At 38.1% G+C, this 23,362-nt stretch overlaps 1 protein-coding gene across 4 annotated transcripts in view; it reads right to left on the reverse strand.

The window, feature by feature from the left end:
- Positions 1–23,362, reverse strand: part of bchs (WD repeat and FYVE domain containing 3 bchs) — a 748,678-nt gene that overhangs the window by 431,022 nt on the left and 294,294 nt on the right. For all 4 annotated transcript variants that reach the window (XM_068389148.1, XM_068389155.1, XM_068389143.1 and 1 more), the window contains exons 26-29: positions 23,332–23,362; positions 15,448–15,551; positions 8,675–8,938; positions 7,421–7,624 (exon numbers count right to left, since the gene is read on the reverse strand). The exon at positions 23,332–23,362 is cut by the window's right edge and continues 154 nt beyond it. In XM_068389148.1, the coding sequence (XP_068245249.1) occupies positions 7,421–7,624; positions 8,675–8,938; positions 15,448–15,551; positions 23,332–23,362 (603 nt within the window). The remainder of the gene's footprint in view (positions 1–7,420; positions 7,625–8,674; positions 8,939–15,447; positions 15,552–23,331) is intronic.

The raw sequence follows: 23,362 nt of genomic DNA on the forward strand, positions 1-23,362 counted from the left end.
GAGTGGTGCGAAAAGAATTCCAAGGTACGGGTACTGAACAGAAGGAGATTCAAAGGACCAGCTGATCGTCTTCTTGGAAACATCAGCAGAGTGTACAATGTGGCCCAGAGACCCCAACCATAGATTGAACCACGAATCAGCCCGCATGGCATACCTTGCACCTCGCTCTATGCTGAGTAGCTCAGAGGCAAAAAAGGAGGCTCTCAAGGAGGCTAGTCTCTGCAGTGGAACATTCGGTGTGAGAGGTTCCACCAACGGGTCTAGAGTCAGGGTAGGACGAGGATCTTACTGGATGTCGTAATACTTCCTTTGGAGTACAAAAGGAAGTGGCAAAGATCGAGTGGAAGACTCTGCTCTAAGAGAGCAAGGGGCACCGGCTATCTGAGAGGTAGCTTTTCTTTGGGCTCCTTTAAGACCTTTTGACCAGGGAAGAGCTGCACTGGTCTTGGGGAGTTTCTGGGATCCAAGGATCTGATCCAGAACCATGTCCTTGACTTCTTGTGGTGCAGAGCAGGGATCCAATAACTTGTTGAAGGTCCTCTTCCTTGCAAGGACTTGTCAGAAAGCATTTTCAGACTCTTTGCGCTCGGCTTCAGAGTGGAACTTCTGACTTGCCGCTTTAGGGAGGAATTCTTCGTCCGTTCCCTGAATTCATCTACCTCAGAACATTCCTCTAAGAAAGCCTGGGGTGGATCAAAGTCGTAAACTGGAACCTGATATGGCCCTGCCTCAGGAGACCCCTTCACCTGTTCCTGTCTCCGACCTTCCCTCGCCTTGGAATTCTTAGGAATCATTTTGGAATCTTTAGATTCCTTCCTAAGAGGAAAGTGTTTCTCCCGAACCGTAGTTTCCGAAAACACTTGTGGTTCCTTAGGCTTCTGTGGTTTGGGAGCTGTGACCTCTTCCTCCTCAAGGGGAAGAGATACAGGACGTTGATCCGGAGGAACGACTTCAATGGGTTTGGGTTCAAAGGGGTGGATGGTAACCTCTCGAGGAGAACCAATGTCCCTGCTAGTACATAGATGGATGGTATCTGTGTGTCGTGGCATTACACGCTTCATCCTCCTTCACTGCTTGGCCGTCATCCTGTCACCTGACTTGACCGGTGTTAAAGGGAGAGGTCCAGTAGGTGGGTTAGCTGCAGAGTCTTGTATCTCCTTGGTGTTAGGTCGAGGTGGTGTTGCTCTAAACACCGAAGGAACAGAACTCTGAGCAGACCTTCTCCTCAGGTCGGAAGGAGCGTCCACTGAGGACGAGGATGACATGACTTGTCCAGAGGTATACAAGGAGTCGCTCGTGGACAAGGAAGAGGTTGGGCAGGTGGTACGGGCAACCTCAGAGACTTTTGCAGAGAGGACACCAAGGTGTCAAACCAGGAAGGGAGCTCTATCAGCAGAAGACAAGTCGGGAGCATCCTTAGTGAGTCCTGGAGGAGGACATTGCCTCTTAGATGTTGTTCTGAGGGCCAGCTTCTGGTGGTGGAAGCCTCTTAGGCATCATGAGATGTTCTTTGTTGATGCGCACTGGGCGATCAAGAGAGATAGTTAAGTTCACGTATTTGTTGTGAGGTTCCTTAAAGCCCTCTGGAAAAGGGACTGGCCTGCAGCTAGAACTGTCAGTAGCAAAGGATGTCGTTGGAGGAGTTGGATCCCCACAAGCTTGCGAAACCACGGTTTCAGCCCTTGAGACGCTCACTTGTTCAGCAGTTGGACTTGCTGGGGGAGGCGCTTTACTTGCAACAACACATGGATCGCGCGTGGACGTGAGCGGAATCAAGAGAGTCGCGCTCAATGGTGTGCGAATAGTGAGCAGAAGTCAATTTTTTGCAAGCAACTGAGGGCAGGCGAGAAGTAGAAGGCCTCAAGAGTTCTTGTACTGAAGGGTCACCCTGCACAGTTGAAGATGGGGGGACTAGGAGCCTCCGAGTTGGAGTAACGCGCTGGGTGGGAGAGCGTTTGGGTGTATCAAAGCTGATGGAGGGGCGTTGAGTAGGCGAATGGTCTATCTCATTTCCTTATCCAGTCCGAGGTTGATTGGAATGAGGGGCAGGAGATGTAGTGCCGGGAGCGGATGGAAGGCGAGCACGTCTACGATGTCCTCTAGAAGAGGGTCTCCTCGATCTAGAGCTTTTAGAACGCTTAGATTGTAATTGTCTAGAGTGACGGTCTTTTGATCGTGAGCATCTAGCTCACGAACTAGAATGCTTGCCTCGTGATCGTCTTGATGATGAGTGCTTAGTGTGAGACTTTGAGCGCGAAGCTCGTGATCTTGAGCGCAAAGCCTGTGATCTTGATCGTGAGCATAAAGCCCATGTTCATAATCGTGATCGTGAGCATGATGCCCATGATCCTGAGTGCAAGGCTTATGATCGAGTGTCTCTAGAGGAGTGCGAAGTGGAACTTGCTCTTGATCTTGAGTGGGGCACCCTAGATCGAGGGCGTCTCTTAGAAGACTTATGCCTTGACCGCGATGACGTACAGTCGTTATGGCGTGAGCACGTAGCGCTAATATGCGAATGTCCACGGGAAGAACGATTAGATCGTGAACGATCTCTTGATCCTCGTAAATGGGGTTCGGGTGAACGTACAGCTCGTAAAGGTGATCCTGTTACAGGATGGTATATCATCACACGTCCAAGTGAAGGGCTAGCAGGTGGAGCTCTCGTCAACTAGCTAGGGCAGCGCATACGAGCTGGACTCATTTTAGTTGGAAGAAACAAGGTTTATGTTAGGGTTAGGTGCCGATGTCGCCCTAGGTTGGTGAGCGGGGACATCATCAGCAGGAGGCCGTTGTAAGGGCGAATGAGAGCGATCACAGGAGAGGGTGAAAGGTGAACTTCACAAAGGTCCAGGGCAGAAGATGTTGCATCTAGGGACGGTTCTGTCCTCGCATCACGCTGAAGGAGTTGCAGAAGAGTATTCTTCGAATGGGGAGCAGAAACCCCCAAGGACAAGCTAGGCCTGCAGCACATCTACAAAGGTAAATGGCTCCCCAAGAGCTGGAGGTGAAGATCCTTCTCTAAGAGAAGCATCAACCCCCACTAGTACCCCTAGGTTGCCAAGGAGTAAGATAGTCTGTGCTCCTATTTGACCGACTCCCAGATGAAGATACCCGAGGAGGAGCTTTGGGAAGTGATCCAGTGGGGCAGGATGAGGAAGTTCGAGCTCTTTTCCCTGTGGAGGCAGACTCCAGGGGAGAAAGATCTCTCTTAGCTTTCTTCTTCCGGTAACCCCCAAACTTCTCCCACTGGGAGGCAGACCACTCCCAACAATTGTCGCAGGGTGAAGCCTGCTCACAGCAACGCCCTCAGCAGGCAGGACACAGCAGATGGGGATCTGTGTCCACAGAGGACATGAAGGTGCCGCAAGGGCGGCCTTCACAACCAGGACAGGTATAGTCACACCTCTCTTTCCGAAAGAATCTGCTTACAAAATTTTCAAGCTGCAAAACGAGATGCGAATATTTCTATGACTCACTTTGCAAAAAATGTTTTATTTTAAGAAAATAGATTTGCCAGCCAGGCCAAGAATAAAATAGTCACCCAATAAAAAGTTGAGAAAAATGGGCATAGGCAATGTAGCTGTAGTCTATAACAGGGGTAACTATAATAATACAGTACATATGGTACTGTATATTTTGTATATGTACCGTATAGTCCTGTATATATTGTATTATCTTCCATTTATTATTACATAATTTTGTAATAACAATTTAATTTACAGGTATTAACAGTTAGTTTAGGTATATTGAATGGTTCAAATGTATTTGGCTGTACAGTATTTCATTGTGGTTATACTGTATCTTTATTACAAGATTTTGTACGGTTTGGAACGGATTAGGCAATTTGCATGTAAAATGCGACTCACAACACAAAAAAAAACTTTTTACGAAAGCCAATGCAGAATGAATTAATCATGTGTTGTGAGGCATTGCTGTACGCACAGGAGCGTCAGAAGGAGTACAATCGCAACTGAAAAGAGAAAAGAAGTGCGTAAAGCAATGGTTATGTCTAATGGCAAGTCTTGGGAAGAAGAGGAGAGCGGACTTTTTTTCAACCAGCCAGAGTGAAAAGAGGCAGTTCTGTGAGCTGTGAGTAGAGATAGGTGGCTAGGGTAACCCCCCGCCAACCCCTTTTAATCCACAACAGTGGGAAGGTAGGGTTGCCACCTCGCATTTTCTTTCAGTCTATTGGCTGCCTTCCAGCTTCGCCAAAAGAGATATCCTATGCAAACATTGGAAGGTTGGTTAGTGTGTGTGAACAAATTACCAATTCCCAACAAGACCAAAAACAACATCTTGCTAACTTGCAAAAAGTAAACAACAGCTTAGGAGCTAAGATATCAGCAGTCTTTATAAAACAACAAAGGGAAAATACTATTTGGGGCTATATCTTCATAAGCATCAAGGTACATCAAGTATGTTTTAATTTCCCAGGACCAAAAAGTTGAACTACTGGTAGTTTGTTTAACCTTGGGAAAACAGGAATGAGGAAAATAGTTTCTTATTACTCTGCTTACTGTCAAACACATCAGCCAAAAGGGTTACCTTCTCTTTTGGACAGTGAGTGACAGAGCCATCTCATATAAGTAAAGGAGGAACTGTTAAGTCTACATTAAGGGTAGCCCACCGCTATGCTCCTGGGTTGTACTAAAAAGGATTTCTTTTTATGGTCAAATTGTATTCCCTTTCAGTCTAACCATGAACTCTCTTGAGCTACAGCGCATAGCCGAGTATACCTGTAGTTATTCCAAGTTTAATCTGATCTGTTACCCTTCCAAAGATGATAGGTCACCTGACTACCTGGACTAAGGAGTCTGCTTTTAAATCTTCAGAAATACTACGAAAAAGTCCCAGTGAAGAGCTAAAATGCTGCGGGAAAGAAAGACACAGCTTTTGCTTTTAAAGAACACTGCTGCTCTATCAGCGGTATCCTTCTCAATGGTTTCTAGTAGGGGGGGGGGGGGAACAAGCAATCTCCTCCTTTAAAAATAAGTTTTCACTAGATATATCTCTCGATTACTGTTCTGACAACTACTAAATGGATCTTGCTAACAGAGGTACGGACAGGCAATTTCTGAAACACTGACATGCAAAAAATCTACCAGTTTTAAATTGCTTGTCTGAGAATGAAATTTAGTAAAAAAAAAATAAACTAAGGCTGCAATCCTCTTTCTGCCTGAAGGTGGATGATCTTCCTTAAGACCAATATTTTAAACCTGCCAACAGAAAGGAGGAAGTTCTGCCAAGAATGATCTCAGGGGATGCCACAGTTCCCAAAAAGATGACAAGCTACTGAGGAGCAATCAGTAATCCTACAGAATCTCCTCAGTTGCCAATCTGACAGAAAAAAGAGCAGGATATAAATTTGCTTACCAAGATCTTTGGAAATCCCTTTACTTGCCAACCTATCCTTGATATCTATGATTACCTCAGCAAAAGAATCTGTGATCAGAACCTTTCTGGCCAAATCTAGTGCTGATATTCCTTCTCACAGCTTCTAATGCTATTCTAGACTAAAAAAAAACAAGTTAAACATCTCGATAATGGTAACTCCACTTACTTTTTACCATGTGAACATTATCCAAGTTATGAGTCAAGTCAGGTCTTCCACCATGAGGCCAAAAGATTCTTGATATTAGCCCCTGGATCAGTACAGATACATAAAACATGTTTAAGAATTGCATCATAAGGCAAGTTGATAAAGATAGTTTTATCAATTCAGTCAAGTTGTAATTTTGACTGAGTAATTTCTGTATGAAAACTTTTAATTTTTATACCTGCCTCATGTCCATATACATGGTCACCCTCCTCCCCACTGACTTGCGATGTCAAGAAATAGGGAATACTTTAGACTTGAAAATGTAATAAAAAAAGAATCCCTAGCTTTCCCAGCCATTAACTACTAGGGTGCTTCATTACTTTACTAGTGTCATGTAAATATTGAAAGGAAAGAAAATGAGAAAACTTTTATTCGATTTTCAGGGTAAATGTTGATAATCCACAACACAGACAAGGATGCAGAATGATGTTGTGTATGTATGAGTAAACATGAATTAACGTGGGATATTGTATACTGCAATAAACAGGAGAGTGATCCTGCCTTCACTAAACCAATCAGCACCTAGAATACTGAAAAGCATGTTCTAATTGGTTGTGTCTTCTCTATCAGCCCATAGTGTGCTATGTACAAACTCATCTACGAAAACTAGGCCAAGACCCAACACCTCTCCCAAGTTTTGATTTCCTTACAGTTGTGCAAGTCTCTGTTTTCATAGATGGTACATAGCACTACTCATTTTATTTCTACACAGCAATACTGAAGTGAAGTTTCATCTATTAATTTACTATGGATATATTAATTTTTAGGCAAGAAAATTATTATTTTTACCACAAAAATAAATAACCCTTTTGTGATCCTGGGCATGACAAAATCACTGTCAGGCTCATGACTTTTGTACAAGAAGCAACAACGTCATGTTTCAACCTACTTATGTTGATGTTTCATAGTGTAACTGACAATGGAATAAAAATAAAAGGAAACTTAAAATTGCATTAGAAAGCTAAATAAATTATCTGTGTAGCACTTGCGATTACATGAATAGATGACTCTAAAGTGCATCTTCGGATCCTTAGAGAGTTAAAATCTTAAGAAACATAAATATGTGTTGGCCACAGAAACCCGTGACATAATAAGTCGGCATTATTTACATATAATAAAAAAGAACACTCCATTATGCACTGAAAGTGAAAAAGGTGAACTGTGATATTGCAATGGATTACTGTATACATCACACTGCTATGTTCAGTGCCTGAAAAATGACGATAGTCGCCTAAAACACACACACGCAATCCACACAGTGAGATGTCAAAATGTTCATTGACTAAGCAAATTGTTTCACAACAAACATCACAGCCTCAGCTAGTAGCATATAGTAGTACAATTGTATTCGCTATTAGGATATAGGAGGGGTATTTATACAGATTCAATTCTAATCTTCTAGTCTTTACAGTTTGATAACCAAAGCCCCACTTCAAAAGCTTGCAGCCCAATGGGTAAAAAATAATTCAATAGATAAAAAACACTAAATCTTATTAAGTCTAAGAAGAATAACATCACATATGCAAAAGCAAGACAACTTGCTATAAAGTATAACATACAGTGATGCATGCACATAAATATACACTCCACTAAAGTAATCTACAGTACAGTAAAAGATATTTTATATTAGTATGTTTGCTTCATGAACACTCATACATGACACATTTACTCGACCAAGGCAATCTCCAGTACGGAATATAATTTCATACACTTTATCTCTCAGCAAGCAGGATGAGACAATTGATGGAAAACTTAAGGCATAAAATAACCCATATTGGCATCAGTGATGGGTCATTCCCAGAACAGTGAAATAATACTTACCCAAGATGAATGGTATTTTTGTTAGAATTGTACAAAAGCGTATGCATAATTTCTAAGCATTTATTACGTAAGAGAATGTTCTTCATGGTTAAACCAGGGGCATCACCATTGTCCAATTCCCGTTGATCTTCAGAAGTTTTCAACTCAATGTGTTTCTCAGACAAACTTAGAATCGGTAAAGTTGACACAATAAACTGGCCAAAGCTGAAAAAGAAAGCAAATTAAAAATAGAAATGAAACCCACACTAGAGAATTAAGGCATCATATACAGCATATATATAAGGCAAATTAAGAAAATAAATCTACTGTGTTTGTATGCTATGTACAAATACTGTATTGTACTATTATATTTATGCCCAAATAGAGTAGAATCTACATGAATTTAATTCAGGGGCCTGGAAACTTTCCTAGGGGTCTTGCCGTAAGGTCCCATATTAAGAGAGGAAAAAACCATAAAACATAAAGCATGGACTTTTATAAAGTAAAAGTTTTGCAGCAACCACAAGGAATTAAGAGGTGTTCTTGGGCTCGATGGAAAGGTCTCAAGGTCCTGCGACATATAGGGGGTGTAGCAATGGAAGTACCCCTCCCTATAAGGGGTAGGGACGCATAAATAAGGGGTATGCATATCTCAGGAAATATGAGGAGTAATGAGGAGTTCTTGGTCTTGTTGGAAAGGTCTTGAGGTCCTGTGTACGGCAATGGGGGAAATATGCCTTTTTATTACAAAATTAAATTTTATTGCATACTTACCGAACAATTATACAGCTGAAGGGAACCTACAGCTGTATAATTGTTCAGTAAGACACTCCAATAAAAGAGTGAACTACAGCAAGGTATAAAGGGTAGGGATGCGAAGTCATGAAAATAAGGGGTATGAGTACCTCAGCAACCACAAGGAGTAAAGAGGTATTCTTGGGCTTGGTGGAAAGGTCCCAAGGACCTAAGTATGGCTGTAGAGGAGATGAATGCACTACGTCATGGTACTGTATAAGGGACAGGATGCGAAAATATGGGGTATGCCTATCTCAGGAACCACAAACAATTAAGAAGTGTTCTTGGGCTCATTGGAAAGGTCTAAAAAGGCTCTTTGTATATAGCACCCAACCCAACTCTTAGCCAACTTTTTGGGGAGGAGATCCCTAAACAGCATTGTGGGTGACATAACAAATACAAGTAAACCACATAAGAATATTTTCCCCTGAAAAAATAAGAGTTACAGGATTGTTCAACATGTGTGACATAAGACCTTACCATAATAAATCTTGAGGCCTTGGGTTGTTTGCAAGAAGTGCAGACAATAATGAGAATATAACGGGCGTAGTTTGTGTCACCGAGTTAGTCAAACCATATGCTGTACCAGGTGATATGGAATTATTATCAGAATAAGACGATGTGTTTGATGATGATATGTTGTTTGGTGATATTGAATGGTTGGTTGGTGAATGTGAGATGGTATCTTTTCCTTGGGTCTGTCCATAGAGAAGATGCAGCAGTCTTGATACCAGCCCCAATGATCTGAAAAGAAAATTTAAAAAAATATACTGTAATCTAACATTCAAGTAATACTTGTTTTTACTAACTCACAACACTAAAAATGAAAATCTGTAATATATTAAACTTCCTATTTTCACAATGTAGATCTCATGGTATGGAACCCGCAACACTTTTACAAATGACACAAAAGCTGTATCACTGTACAGTCAGACCTTTCCTTTAATTGAGGTTAGGTAACAAGACGCAACAAAATGTTGAAAAACTGTACAAATGATTGCTGCACCCTTAACCTTTGTAATTTAAACCCCCACAACAGGAGTATAAACTTTTCACAAAAGTCACAGCCCTTTATTTTGGATGTCTTACTTAACACATATTTGAACAAAAACTTTTAGGTGTATAAGTATTTAAACAAAAGAATATGTGGTAAGTTAATAAATTTTCTTTCTATTTATATAAAATTTGACAATTTTGTAAAAAAATTGATTTTAATAATGATATTTACATCCAAACTCATCTGATGTTCATATTGCTTCTCATCTAGAAGCTTGGTTTATCAATATTTACCCCTAAAATTAAAATAATTTCCCATCTTTCCTTTCAATAGACAAATGCCTCTAGTAAAGTACAGTAATGAAAAAAAATAGCAGTTAATGGGAAAAGAAGAGTGAAGTGCCATGGATTCTCCTTTTTCCCAATCTTGTTGACATCACACCTCACTGAGGAGAAGGGTACGCATGTATATGAAAATAAGGTGAGTATATAAATAACAGATTTTATTGTCAGAATTCCATTTACTGTATTTCTATGAACCTCCCTTGATGTTCATATAGCTGACTCCCACATTCTCAAGGAGGTAGGACATGAGTGAAGGAAAGAGATAGCTAATTTTTAGAATCAAAATAGCAAAATATTAAAATTCTAGACTCAACTGGTCTAGATTAATAGTAAGAAACCTCAAAATGGTTTTTAATAGAGGACTCCAAATCTTTTTTAAAATATGGGCCTCCAGATTTTTTATTCTAAAGATATTTAAAACATGGGACTCAAGATTGCCTCTAAACGATATCTTATTTCTAATTACAGTACCTATCTATAGAATGTCCTTTTAACCAGTACCCTTGGGACTTTGTTGTTGCTGGATAATTAAAAGTGTCATTGTATAAAGTGGCCCATTAAGAATGCTATAAAACCTGATTCAAACCAATTATAATCACCCAACTGACCCCAAACAATTCACAAATACACTAATCCTAAAAGGAAAACGTTATCAATTACTTAAAGCAGTTGAAGGAAAAATAAAAATTAACGTATAGTATATAGGCCTACTCCCACAATCTTGCATATTGTCTATCCACCAAATTTTCATCCCTAAAACATTACTTTTGTATCTTGTGTATTATGCGCGCTCCCTTTTTGAGAGAAAATTATCATAAATTAACCTCTTTTCCTCCATCTCTTTAGCCCAACTTCTAGATCAATAAGTTAAAAGAGAAAAAGAGAATGATAGATGTAGCATTAGTAATGCATATGGCTATAAATGACAGAAAAAAAACCTGTTTTGTTACGAACAACTGATTCGGATAAGAACAGCAGTTTTCCTTGCATTTAAAATTTTGTACAATAGTAAACAATTGCTGTAGCTATTGAAAGGTTTAAAGGGCACTCATGAATAGCAGAGGCAAGGGACAGTGATACTGCCCTAGCAAGCAAGACAATGTCCTAAAGACTGACCATATATGCATATGATCAGTGCCCAAGCCCCTTCTCCACCCAAGTTAGGACCAGGGAGGGCCAAGCAATGGCTGCTGATGACTCTGCAGATAAACCTCCTATGGGCTCCTCCAAAGCCCCCATCCTTAGCTCACAAGGATCGTGAGGTGGCAGGCACTAAAAGAACTAACGAGTTTCAGCAGGACTCAAACCCCGGTCTGGCAATCACCAGGCAGCAACATTATCAATAGGCCACGACAACATTAAGTAGAATATGACTGATATATTATTTCACTTTACCTTTATTTACTATGAAAAACATTTAGAATCTATACATAGGTTTTAAAATTAAAGAAATCCATTGAGAAATAAGAAAGAAGTACTAGGAGTTTGAAGTAACCCCAAAATAACATTGTTTCAATAGGGCCAAGTCATGCCCCTCAAGTAAAACATCAATTATATAAAAATCCTGCTTTGGAACTGGAGTATGGAGAGTGTAATTCCTTACGATCCTCTTTAACTGATTTTAGCTACTGTTTTTTATTTACCGTTTCCATAACGTGTCTTCCAAGTAAGGTATTAAAAAATTAAAATAAAGTAACAACATTCTTAGGAAGGGGACTGTTACCCTCAATAGCTGATGCAATCCTGCACCTGAAGTGCTAGGGTTCCACTGGTGTGGGGAAGGGGAATGTCTTCATTCCCAGATGTCATATGATCAGCTGTTGATTTGCTAGCACACTCAAACAGTAATCGTAGATCAGTTTTTGTTTGAGGGAATTTGCTTTATTCAAAAGGAAATTATTCTGCATAATATGAATTGACATCAATTCGGAAATGTTATATTTATTATTTTAAACCAGGCACACAACTCAACAACAAAACGTAAACATGAACAGTACAATATTTGTTGTACACCGGCTAATTTCAAACAAGCAATTGCTGATAAATTCTACATAATATTCAATGAATAAATAAAGCTTGGCTGGTGGGTTACTGTTAATTGTGCTTACCGATGCATTGAACGCCAGTTAAAAGGTCTTTTACTGTATACAACTCCAATACCAAATAACTAAATCTTAAGATTGTAAATAAGAAAATTATCAATTAACTGAACTCGAAAAGTTAATAGAACAAACATAGTTTGTGTATACAATCATTTGTACTTTTCTCTTTGGATAATAACATACTTTATAGTTTTGGGTATGAAAATCCACAATCATATGCATTTGTATATTTAAAAATAGCAGGAGCTTTTGCACTTTTTTCAAAGTGCCTCTTCAGTTGAAGAAGCACTTTGAAAAAAGTGCAAAACCTCCTGCTATTTTTAAATATACAAATGCACATAAATGTGGATTTTAACACCCAAAATCAACGGACAAGGCAGGGTGTTTTATTCAAGTTATACTTCATAGTATTATTATTATTATTATTATTATTATTATTATTATTAGCCAAGCTACAACCCTAGTTGGAAAAACAAGATGCTATAAGCCCAAGGGCTCTAATAAGGAAAAACAGCTCAGTGAGGAAAGGAAATAAGGAAATAAATAAATGATGAGAACAAATTAACAATAAATCATTCTAAAAACAGTAACAACGTCAAAATAGATATGTCATATATAAACTATTAACAACATCAAAAACAGATATGTCATATATAAACTATAAAAAGACTCATGTCAGCCTGGTCAACATAAATACATTTGCTCCAACTTTGAACTCCTGAAGTTCTACTGATTCATCTACCCGATTAGGAAGATCATTCCACAACTTGGTAACAGCTGGAATAAAACTTCTAGAATACTGTGTAGAATTGAGCCTCATGATAGAGAAGGCCTGGCTATTAGAATTAACTGCCTGCTTAGTATTACGAACAGGATAGAATTGTCCAGGGAGATCTGAATGTAAAGGATGGTCAGAGTTATGAAAAATCTTATGCAACGTGCATAATGAACTAATTGAACGACGGTGCCAAAGATTAATATCTAGATCAGGAATAAGAAATTTAATAGATCATAAGTTTTTGTCCAACAAATTAAGATGAGAATCAGCAGCTGAACACCAGACAGGAGAAAATACTCAAAACAAGGTAGAATGAAAGAATTAAAACACTTCTTCAGAATAGATTGTGCACCAAAAATCTTAAAAGACTTTCTCAATAAGCCAATTTTTTGTGCAATTGAAGAAGACACAGACCTGTGTTTCTCAAAAGTAAATTTGCTGTTGAGAATCACACCTAAAATTTCAAAAGAGTCATACAAATTTAAAGAAACATTATCAATACTGAGATCCAGATGTTGGGGAGCCACAGTCCTTGACCTACTTACAATCATACTTTGAGTTTTGTTAGGATTCAACTTCATACCCCATAATTTACACCATGCACTAATTTTAGCTAAATCTCTATTAATGGATTCACCAACCCCAGATCTACATTCAGGGGATGGAATTGATGCAAAAAGAGTAGCATCATCTGCATATGCAACAAGCATGTTTTCTAGGGCAAACCACATGTCATGTGTATATAGTATGAAAACTAATGGGCCAAGAACACTACCCTGTGGAACACCGGATATCACATTCCTATACTCACTATGGTGCCCATCAACAACAACTCTGAGATCTATTACTTAAAAAATCAATAATAATGGTAAGAAACGACCCACCCACTTCCAACTGTTTGAGTTTGAAAATAAGGGCCTCATGATTAACACGGTCAAAGGCAGCGCTAAAATCAAGGCCAGTCATACGAACTTCCTGACCACAATCAAGGGATTTCTGTACAGCATTGGAGATTGTAAGAAGGGCATCGCATGCTCCAAGGCCTTTACGAAAACCAAATTGCATCCTAGGGAATAGATGATTACCTTTAGCAAACCTATTAAGACGTTTTGCCAGAAGACGTTCAAAAACTTTAGATAATATGGGAGTTATCGAAATTGGGCGGTAATCAGTGGGACTTGAGCTACAACAAACACATTTACATAGAGGAGTAACATTACCAATTCTCCAACAAGTGCTAAAAGCTCCTCTTCTTGCTAACTTGCGCAAAATAACAGATAACTTTGGAGCTAAGAAATCTGCTGTCTTTATAAAACACAAAGGAAAAATACCATTTGGGTCTACACCTCCATAAGCATCAAGGTCTATGAACAGAGCTTCAATTTCACGAGATCGAAAAGCTAAACTAGTTAGTTTAGCCTCAGGATAACAGGAATGAGGAAGTTCAAGTTTTTCATTACTTTGTTTACTGTCAAAAACATCAGCCAAAAGGGTTGCCTTTTCCTTTGGACAGTGCGTGACTGAGCCATCTGGTTAAGTAAAGGAGGAACTGTTGCATCAACACCAAAGAGTGCAGATTTAAGGGTAGACCACCATTTATGTTCTTGAGTTGTACCAGAAAGGGTTTCTTTTTTGGTTAAATTGTATTCCTTTTCAGTTGAGGCATAAACTCTCTGAGCAAAAGCTCAAAGCTGAGTATAGTTATTCCAGGTCAAATCTGATCTGTTACCCTTCCAAAGATGATAGGCCTCCTGCTTCTCCTAATAAGCAGGTCTACAATCATCATTGAACCACGGTTTGTCCTTCACTCGGTACCTTAGCACACAAGAAGGGATACACCTATCAATTATGTTGACTAGATTCTCATTCAAAGGGCCAACAGGATCTACACTTCTATATAATTGTGACCAATTCAAGCACAAAAGATCATGCAAAATCCCATTCCAATCTGCTCGGGATTTCATATAAATATTACAAGAGTATAATACATCAGGGACAGGCTGCTCAGTGTTCACTACTAATGAAATCAAGGCATGATCACATGTCCCGACTGGAGAACCAACCTTACTAGTTATAACACCAGGGGAGTCAGTGTATACGAGGTCCAAGCAATTACCAGACCTGTGAGTAGCTTCATTTATGATTTGCTCACAGCCTGATTCAGAGGCAAAGTCTAAAGCTCTTAAGCCATGGCGATCGGTAGAAGAGATAGAACTTAACCACTCCCTATGGTGAGCATTAAAATCACCAACAAAGACAAAAGAAGCCTTTCTATCATCTTCTTGTATCTTGGCCATATTGGTAAGAAGACAATCGAAGATAGAATCATCTATGTCTGGATTCCGGTAGATCGAAAACAAATAAAAGTTGTTATGCCTGCCACAAACTTTTATTACCTGAATCTCATGACATCCACATTGATAGCAGGACTTATGAGAAGCAGGGAACTCAGTCCTAATATACACCACCATTCCCCTGGCCCTAGGGATGGCATCGCATTTCAACATTATTAGCTCTTTAAACCAGTTATAAGGAGCTCAGATGAGTGCCTCATATTAGAAACCAAAGTTTCTGAGCACAAAAGAATATCAGTAATGTAAAAAGATTAACCAAGTCAACTTTCATTTGTAATAACCTGATATAGATTTTATATGAAAGGGGTGACTTCTTATAATCATACACATTTAAGTTAGGAATGCATACCATAGGCTAAAACTTTACTCCAGAGGTACTTGTACATTAATGATTTACGGACAATTCATGCTACGAATGGTCTCTCAGTCCCCATTGTGTTCGTTGGTTGAAGACTGTCTGTAGCTTCTTTAATGTAAGGATTTGGTTTTTCTACAATAATAACAGGTTGTAAGCCCTATTTGGTATTCAGATTATGTATAGGAACTTTTTAGTCACTTTATCAAAAACTGACTTACGTTGAGTTTCTCGGAACCAATTAGCAATGTAGGGTGGGGTATTACTGTATTGTAATATGAATAAATGGTGGATAAATGACACATCATTAACACAAAACTCACCTCATTTTGCGCACATTAGCATGCCTTTCGCCCGATTCTTTGGCCAATTCTACAAGGTGCTCAAGCAAGGTACGGCACAGCTCTCCTGGTGCATCTGACCAAACCTATAAGATTAAACAAGAACATATGCTATCAGTACTAAGAATAATTTAACCTGTTTACGCTGTGTTTCCTGAAAATGATAAATGCTGTCAAATATTAACCCTTACAATATAAATACTGAACATATTATGAAAAAACACCTTATTTTCTAATGTCCTGATTGATACTCTTCATTAAGACTGCTTTTCAGTGTCATTTTGTAAGAGATTTTGTTGGATTAAGATGACTGTAAGCCTAGCCATTATTTCCATTTTTATATAAATGTTTGAGCATCCAGATTTCACAATCATATTTCCATATATTTGAGCACCCATAATAATTCTAAAAAATATTAAAGACAATGCTCAAGTGAATAATATTGTAGAATGTACTGAATTACGATATACATGGAATTAGGGTTTCTACAGCATTTGCATTAGATTATAATAAAAATTTAGACGTGAGGCTAGGCGTTGGCATAAATATGTGAATTATGTTAAAGGTTTAAAATATGATTAAAACATTATGAAAAATACTGAATTTTATTGATAAAATTTATTTCTATACTCACATGGTGTTCATATTGATTATTCTCAGGAAACTCGGTTTACAGCATTGAAATCTATGCATAAAACTGAAAATCTTTTTATTTCCTCTCAATAAACATATGCCTCTTGTAAAGTATGTAATAAGACTGATGGTTAATAGCAAGAAGTGAAACAGTGACGTGCCAGAGACTCTGTTATTTTGATATCAAAGTTGAAACTACTTCCCACTTCCCATCCTATTAACATCACAAGTCAGTTGGGAGGAGGGTTGGCATGTTTACGAACATCATTTGAGTATAGAAATAACAACTTTTATCATCAAAATTCTGTTTTTTTTTTTTCTATGAACCTCCCTGGATGTTTATAATGCTGACCCCCACACCAGTGAAGGAATGAGATAGGTCATTCAAAGGATTAATTCAGTATAATACAAACAAACAAAAACATAATCTCCTTCCAACTTCGTTGGCGGAGGTAATTATTAAAATTCTATATTCCATTGGTCTGCATTATTGATAACTGACCAATTCAAAATATAGTTTGAAATACGGGACTCCAAATTGGTTTTATAAAGATATTTGAAAGACAGGACACAAGATTGTCTCCAAAAGATATCTATCTCTAATTACCTAGCTACATACTCCAAAACATGTACAGTACAGTAATACCTTGAGATACGAGCTTAATGCATTCCGGGACCCGAGCTTTTATGTCAATTCGCTTGTATCTCAGGTCAATTTTTCGCATATAAAATAACTAAAAAAAAATTAATCCGTTCCCACCCTCTGAAAAAAAAACCTAAAAACAGTATATTACAGTCGGACACTTTTGTAACACTATGTAACATAACTTAAACTTTAAATTTAACTTAAATGAAATTAGCTTACTGTACACACACTTAAAAATAAATGTTAATCTTACGTTACACTAAACAATTCTAATTTTGTATTAATTTTCATTTTTTTAATTTTCTTCTTCCGGCTTGGCTCTTTTTGCCTCGCTTTTTGACTCGCTTTCACCTTCACTTTTTGCCGGCCTTTTTAAAAGGAACCTATCTAGGGATGTTTGCTTTTGTCTCCCCTTCAAAATGTTACAAAAATGACGTACACAAGTGTCATCACAAAAGGCTAATGCACGACCACACGCCAACTTGTCAGGGTGCCTCTTTTCCATAAAATCAGAAAACTCCTGCCACTTCGCTATCATGACTCTGATTTCCTTCTTTATAGCATCCATCTGCTTGAGGATGGTACATACTGTTGATGTACTACTCTCATATTGGCAAGCCAGCTCAGTCACTCGTACACCAATCTCATATTTTTCGATTATTTCATGCTTTATCTCAATTGTCATCATATGCTTTTTCTTTACACTACCCTTGTTTGCACTCGCTTGCTTTGGACCCATTGCTTATTCACTTAATTGTGTACTGATTAACGCCAAAAATACGTAAAAAATGCCAACACTACGGCCGATGCTCAAAGATAACTTTACACGAGAGAGATCCGACAGGAAAGAGCGAGCGATGCTGTCCTCGTGAGCAGCCTCTCGCACACTCAGCCACCTAGCGGCTGCATAGGGAACCGTCTCGTATCCTCATATCTCGGGGCAAAAATTTGCTCGAAACTTTCCTCGTATCTCAAATTTCTCGTATTTTGGGACACTTGTATGTCGAGGTGTTATTGCATTGAAATTTAAAATTTTTCTAAAATAAAAAACTATATGTTAATTGAACTCAAAAAGTTAACGGACATATCACCAACAGCCACTTTAGGACCTAGAACCGAGCAACCTTAACAAGTACAGTACATTAAAATACGATTCTTGAAGATTATGTTTAGCTAACATCAACTTTGTATGCTATTGAGCTGCCACTAGAACTCTTTCAAAAGAAAGATTTCTATAAAAATTAGATGTAGCTTGACTTTACTTCTATCATGAACCTTAACCTTCAAGGTTTTTATCAGATTTAGATAAAAATCAAAATGTTATTGTATTTTCTGACAGGAAGATTTGGAACTCCAATCATAAAAAACAAATTAGGGGCACTACCTCTATTGTCCATAGTTTTGTATAAATGATACTGAATGGCTCTTACTGGCCAAATAAAGGTATTTGACTTCCCAGCTCTCATAGGCTTGGAAGGAGGGAAGAGAACAAAAGAAACATGTGGTTTTGGTTTTAGTAAGGTTTGGAGTGTGGACACAGCCAAAGCGGTCTTTTCCCCCATGTCATAAACTGCTGGAGTCTTTTAAACTCTGTAGAGGAGATCTGAGCTTAGGACCCTTATAAGTAGGAGGCAAGCCTAGTTGGTGAGAAGATGGAGACGGAAAATACAGTAATTGTCTTCCGACAAGGTTGCCGCAGGACTATGGGAAAAAGTCGTCTCAATTCTAGAGTTCCACAAACGGGAATATGAGAAGGCTTTTAACACTCGAATTGGACATATTTCCAAGAGAGGAAAAACTTTTTCTGAAAAATTTACATGCTTACCCTTCATAATCATGGCTATTAGGCTGTGATCTGGCTCATGGCACATGGCTACTGAAGTCAGAGTGTTTTCTACAAGTGCCAGCTGAAGGTCCTGCCATGTATTACCAACATTATCAAGATTACTATGGGCATCTCGCAGAAAGGAACCTTCTTCTCTTACTCATATTGATAGGAGACGAAGTAAAAGAGAAATCTCACTTAGCTTCCTACGACGAGAAGAAAGACAATCACCTTATGCTCCCGAAAGCCTAAGAAAGACAATCACCTTATGCTCCCGAAAGCCTAAGAAAGACGGTCACCTTATCCTCCCGAAAGCCTACCTAAAAATATAGGTTTTATAGTTTATCATGCATTCAGCTGAAGTATATGCTAATAGGAAAAGTGCTTTAGCAGTGAGATCTGTAAATAAAAGATTTTCCAGTGGTTCAAAAGTCAAACCTTTCAAGTATTGTAAAGCCACATACAAATTAAAAAAACTCAGGACTACTAGAGGAAAAAAAACACATGATTACTAAAGGCCTTTCAATACAAAAATCCCAAAATACATGTTATAGTACCTGAAACATAGATCTAATCCCAGATGCTTGAGTATAGAATTACGTACTGATCTATATCACTTAATGGCTGAAATTGATGGTTTATTTTCATAATAATCGAAACCTAAGAATTCAACCATATTACCCTAGTCAGTTTTAGTCTTTGATACAGATTAAAAGTAGACTGAACTAAAAAATCTGAAAAAAAATGCCATCTAGAAGGCTGTGAAAATCCATGGTTTTTGAGAATACGATGGATAGTCTCCATGTGGTTACAGATGTATGGATTGGTTTGGATGAATCATCTTTGAAATTGGTCACCTGAGCAGACTGGTTTAGTACAGCAACCTTCTCTGACATGACAACAGAGGCCACACATCTGTGAACCATACCCTTTAAGGCTAAAACATGGTTATTAGAGTCCTCCTGCTGTTTGAGGAGATCCTGAACTTTTTTTTACACCTACCAAATCATGGCAAATAAGGGCAATATGTAAATATCCTGATTGGACCAGTCTTGTAACAGGGCAGCTGCCTTCCATGCTAAAAGATCTGTAACAGGTGAACAAAATACCACAAGCTTTTTGTTCAGTGATATTACGTCTATGTTTGGGCTACCCCAACCGTTCCAAAACTTCAAGACATACTGACAGATGTAACAACTATTTATATGGAAGAACTTTACTCTTTTTTCTTAGTTTATCTGCTAAAACGTTCAATTTTCCCAGAATCAACTGAGGAAAAAGCTTTATTCCTCTCAAATTTGTCCAATCTAATAGCACCTCTGCTTTACAGTAGAGGGAAGGTGACCTTGTACCCCTTTGGTTCAGGATGTAGGCTAGTGCTGTCAAATTGCTAAAAACACCACCACGGTCTTCCCTACCCCCAGTGATTTCTGGTACTGAGGAGTTTTGAATATAGCTAGAAGCTCTTGGCAATTGTAATGCAGAGTTGACTTCTGTGAGGTCTATTTTCCTATACAGATGTAAATGACCTAGAATTACTTCCCAACTTTCCTGTGTAGCATCTGCGAACGGATAAAGATCTTGGATCTTCATAACCAAAGAAACTCCTTGAGCCTACATTCATTCCACCACCAACTCAGCAGTTGAAGTTAATATTTTAGCTAGATTGGCTACTCTGTTTCAATGTAGACCGAGATGAAACTGGAAAATTCTTATCATAGATGTCCCATTGGAACAAATTTCTCTAAGAAAACCATGTTCCTAATAGTCTCAACCACAACATAAGCATCAACATTTCGAATTTTTGCATCAATAGAAGAAAGGACTAAATCCTTTTCTCCTATGGTAAAACCTGAAAAGGACCTATTGCTATTATCCTTCCTAAATAAAGAATCTGAGTCGGAACCAGAGGAGACTTCTTCAAATTAACCAGAATCCCCAATCCAGCAACATGAGTAAACAAATAGGTATTTGTAAGATAACATGGATATGGAACTGGCTCCTTGGACAAGGGAGGATTTAGGCTTGGAGGAATCCAGTAATATTCTTTGAGTAAAACTAGCACCCATGGATCAGGATAAAGGTTTCCCAAACATGACAGAAGTGGGAAGGTTTTCTTTCTACAGAAATTCACAGGAAAGGAACATCATAACTTTCTCCAAAAATATCTTCAAGTCTAGTTGACAACTCTTCCCGAACATCTACTAGAGAAGAATTCTGACTACTCTTAGTACGAAAGAAACATGACAAGAACTCCGAGGAGGTTGAAACTGCAGGTTTAAAGGTGGAAACTTTGGTATTCCTATAAAAAGACCTCAAAACATCATTTTGAGTTCTGGTATCCACTTCAGCAACTACTTTATCCATTTTTTTTCTATATCTACAACAGGCCTCGGTATAAGGATAGAAATTAATTATTGTTTTTGCACCTGAGAGATTATCCCCACCATTGATGTACATACCTGTTCTCTTTCTCTTAATCATAAAACATATAAAGGCTGACACTGTCTTGGAAGAAACAGGATTTTCAAAATAAGCCAGATAATTCAAAATTAAATTCAAATCCTAAAGCCCTGAAAATATTCAACTCTTCCTACTTTATTACTCCGATGCAGCACCACTTTATTAACCAGCTTGCAAACCTTACAGTTGAAGATTCTCATTTATTTGCAATAATGGTAGGCTCAAGACAAGAAATTAAATTGAAATCTAGAACAAGATTAGGTGACCGATTAGTCTCATACAATTCAAAACATCTTTGAGCTATAGAAGTCTTTAAGACTAAACTAAAACCAGAATTACTAGACTTTCTTTGTAATTGAGACAACAATTCAACAATTTTATCCACAAAGAAATGGGAGAACTGAGGGGTATAAATAGTCTTGGAACTGAGACATTACTTACTGGCTTCCCTGTTTGTTTACAACTGGTACTGGTGAAGCTGCGCATTTGTCATTAAGACTCGTTTGAGTAGTTGAAGCACTAGAGCTTACATCTACTGTTAAAGTTAACATGCAATGAGCTAGTGGCTGAGCCTGCAAATGAATAAAAGGCACTGCCATCCGAAGCATGGTGCAACCTATCAACTTAAGCTGAAACTTCATCACTAACTAGAACTAAGGGAATCCTACTATAGGCCACACCCAGCACATATGAAATACAAAGTTGTTCAGAGCACTTTAGTGTGAGGAGGGATATTACAATCCAGACTATCAACCAAGTCTTCTGCCTTGAAATCTAGTTGTCGAAAAGCGTGACTAGGATTGTGGGGAGGCAGGATTTAGCAGAAGAAGGGTCTAAAGTAAATAAAATATTCACAGCTCGATGAGATGATCTTTACTTTGTAAAGTACAGTGGACCATGAGTACCATTACTGAATGGAATCCTTTTGAGAAGTTAGGTCAAGATTAGCAACTAGGCATGTGAGCTCAGAATTACTCTATAGCCTTTAAGTGAAAACTTTGTCCTTCTAAGATTTAACAAAGGTAGCTAATTAAATCAATAGCTCTTGAAACTTATTACTATTAAATTTGGCTGGTTAAGTGTTGTATTAGAGAATGGTACTGGTGTATCATCATCGTCATCATCCCCACTATCATCAACTGGCCTAATCTTCTCTGGATTTTTTCCTTTAACTTAAAGCAAGTTTCCTTTTACGTTTTGAACTTTTAATTTGGTTGGCAGCCATTAAAACATTCTTTTCCATAAGAGGAACTGTGAGGTATCTGCACTCTTCAAAACAGTTATTTAAATCCCAGTACAGTACTGTCCCAAGCATGGGACAGAGAATGCCAATCAAGATCACTTTGAAACAATTCATACATTAATAACTAACATATCTGGACAACTTAAAATACACTAAAATATATAACAATCTGGAGGACAGATTGTGTCAAACTGATACAACAGAGAAACTGGAATAACAAAGAGCCTCTGGTCCATCACTGCTTTGCTACTTGCCATTAACTGCTTGAGTGCCTCATTACTTTACTAGAGGTATGACTATTGAAAGGAAGAAAAATAGAATTTTTTTTTTCAATTTTAGATGTAAATGTTGATAAACCGAATTCCCAAAGAAGAAGCAATACGAACATCAACGGAGGTTCATAGAAATAATCGCATTAATGCATCACGGCATACCATTGACACAAAATTTAATTTAGAAAAAAACCTTGTTAATAAAAAAAGACTGATGTCATGCATATCCTATACATCTTTCCCTAAAATATTTGTGATAGATTTACAACTGAGGTGACAGAGGTGGTAGTTAGCTGCTATTTTATGTATTTAGAGTAATGGTCCAAAAAGTGCTAAACTAACTGTTATGTGTCTCAATGAGTACAATCAGGTGATCTGCATCCAATTAGGATACAATCATGAGTCAAATTTGTATTGGGTAAACAATAGCCTTCCAGACACCTAAATGTTGCATTTATGACCTAGGGGCTACTTTGAGCTAATTTTTTCAAAGTGGATTTTATTAGCCATCAAACATGGTCAATTAAAAACCATAAAGATATTTTTAAAAAGTGGATTTTATAAGCCATCAAATATGGTAATTAAAAAAAAAAATCTTACTTGACTGGAATTTAAGGTCCAATGTCTTTTTATACATGACATTAGAATATGGGTAGTTCAAAATCAGCTCTATTAATATAAACTTGAAACATATCTTAGTATTACAGTAACATTTCATATTATTAACCAATGAAATTAACTTTTTATAGTTTTAGAACAGGTGAAAACACAAAATAATTCTTACATCTAGATCACAGAGTAAGTCATTAAATGCT

Source organism: Palaemon carinicauda, chromosome 1, assembly GCF_036898095.1.
Source record: "Palaemon carinicauda isolate YSFRI2023 chromosome 1, ASM3689809v2, whole genome shotgun sequence".
Taxonomy (NCBI): Eukaryota; Metazoa; Arthropoda; class Malacostraca; order Decapoda; family Palaemonidae; genus Palaemon; species Palaemon carinicauda.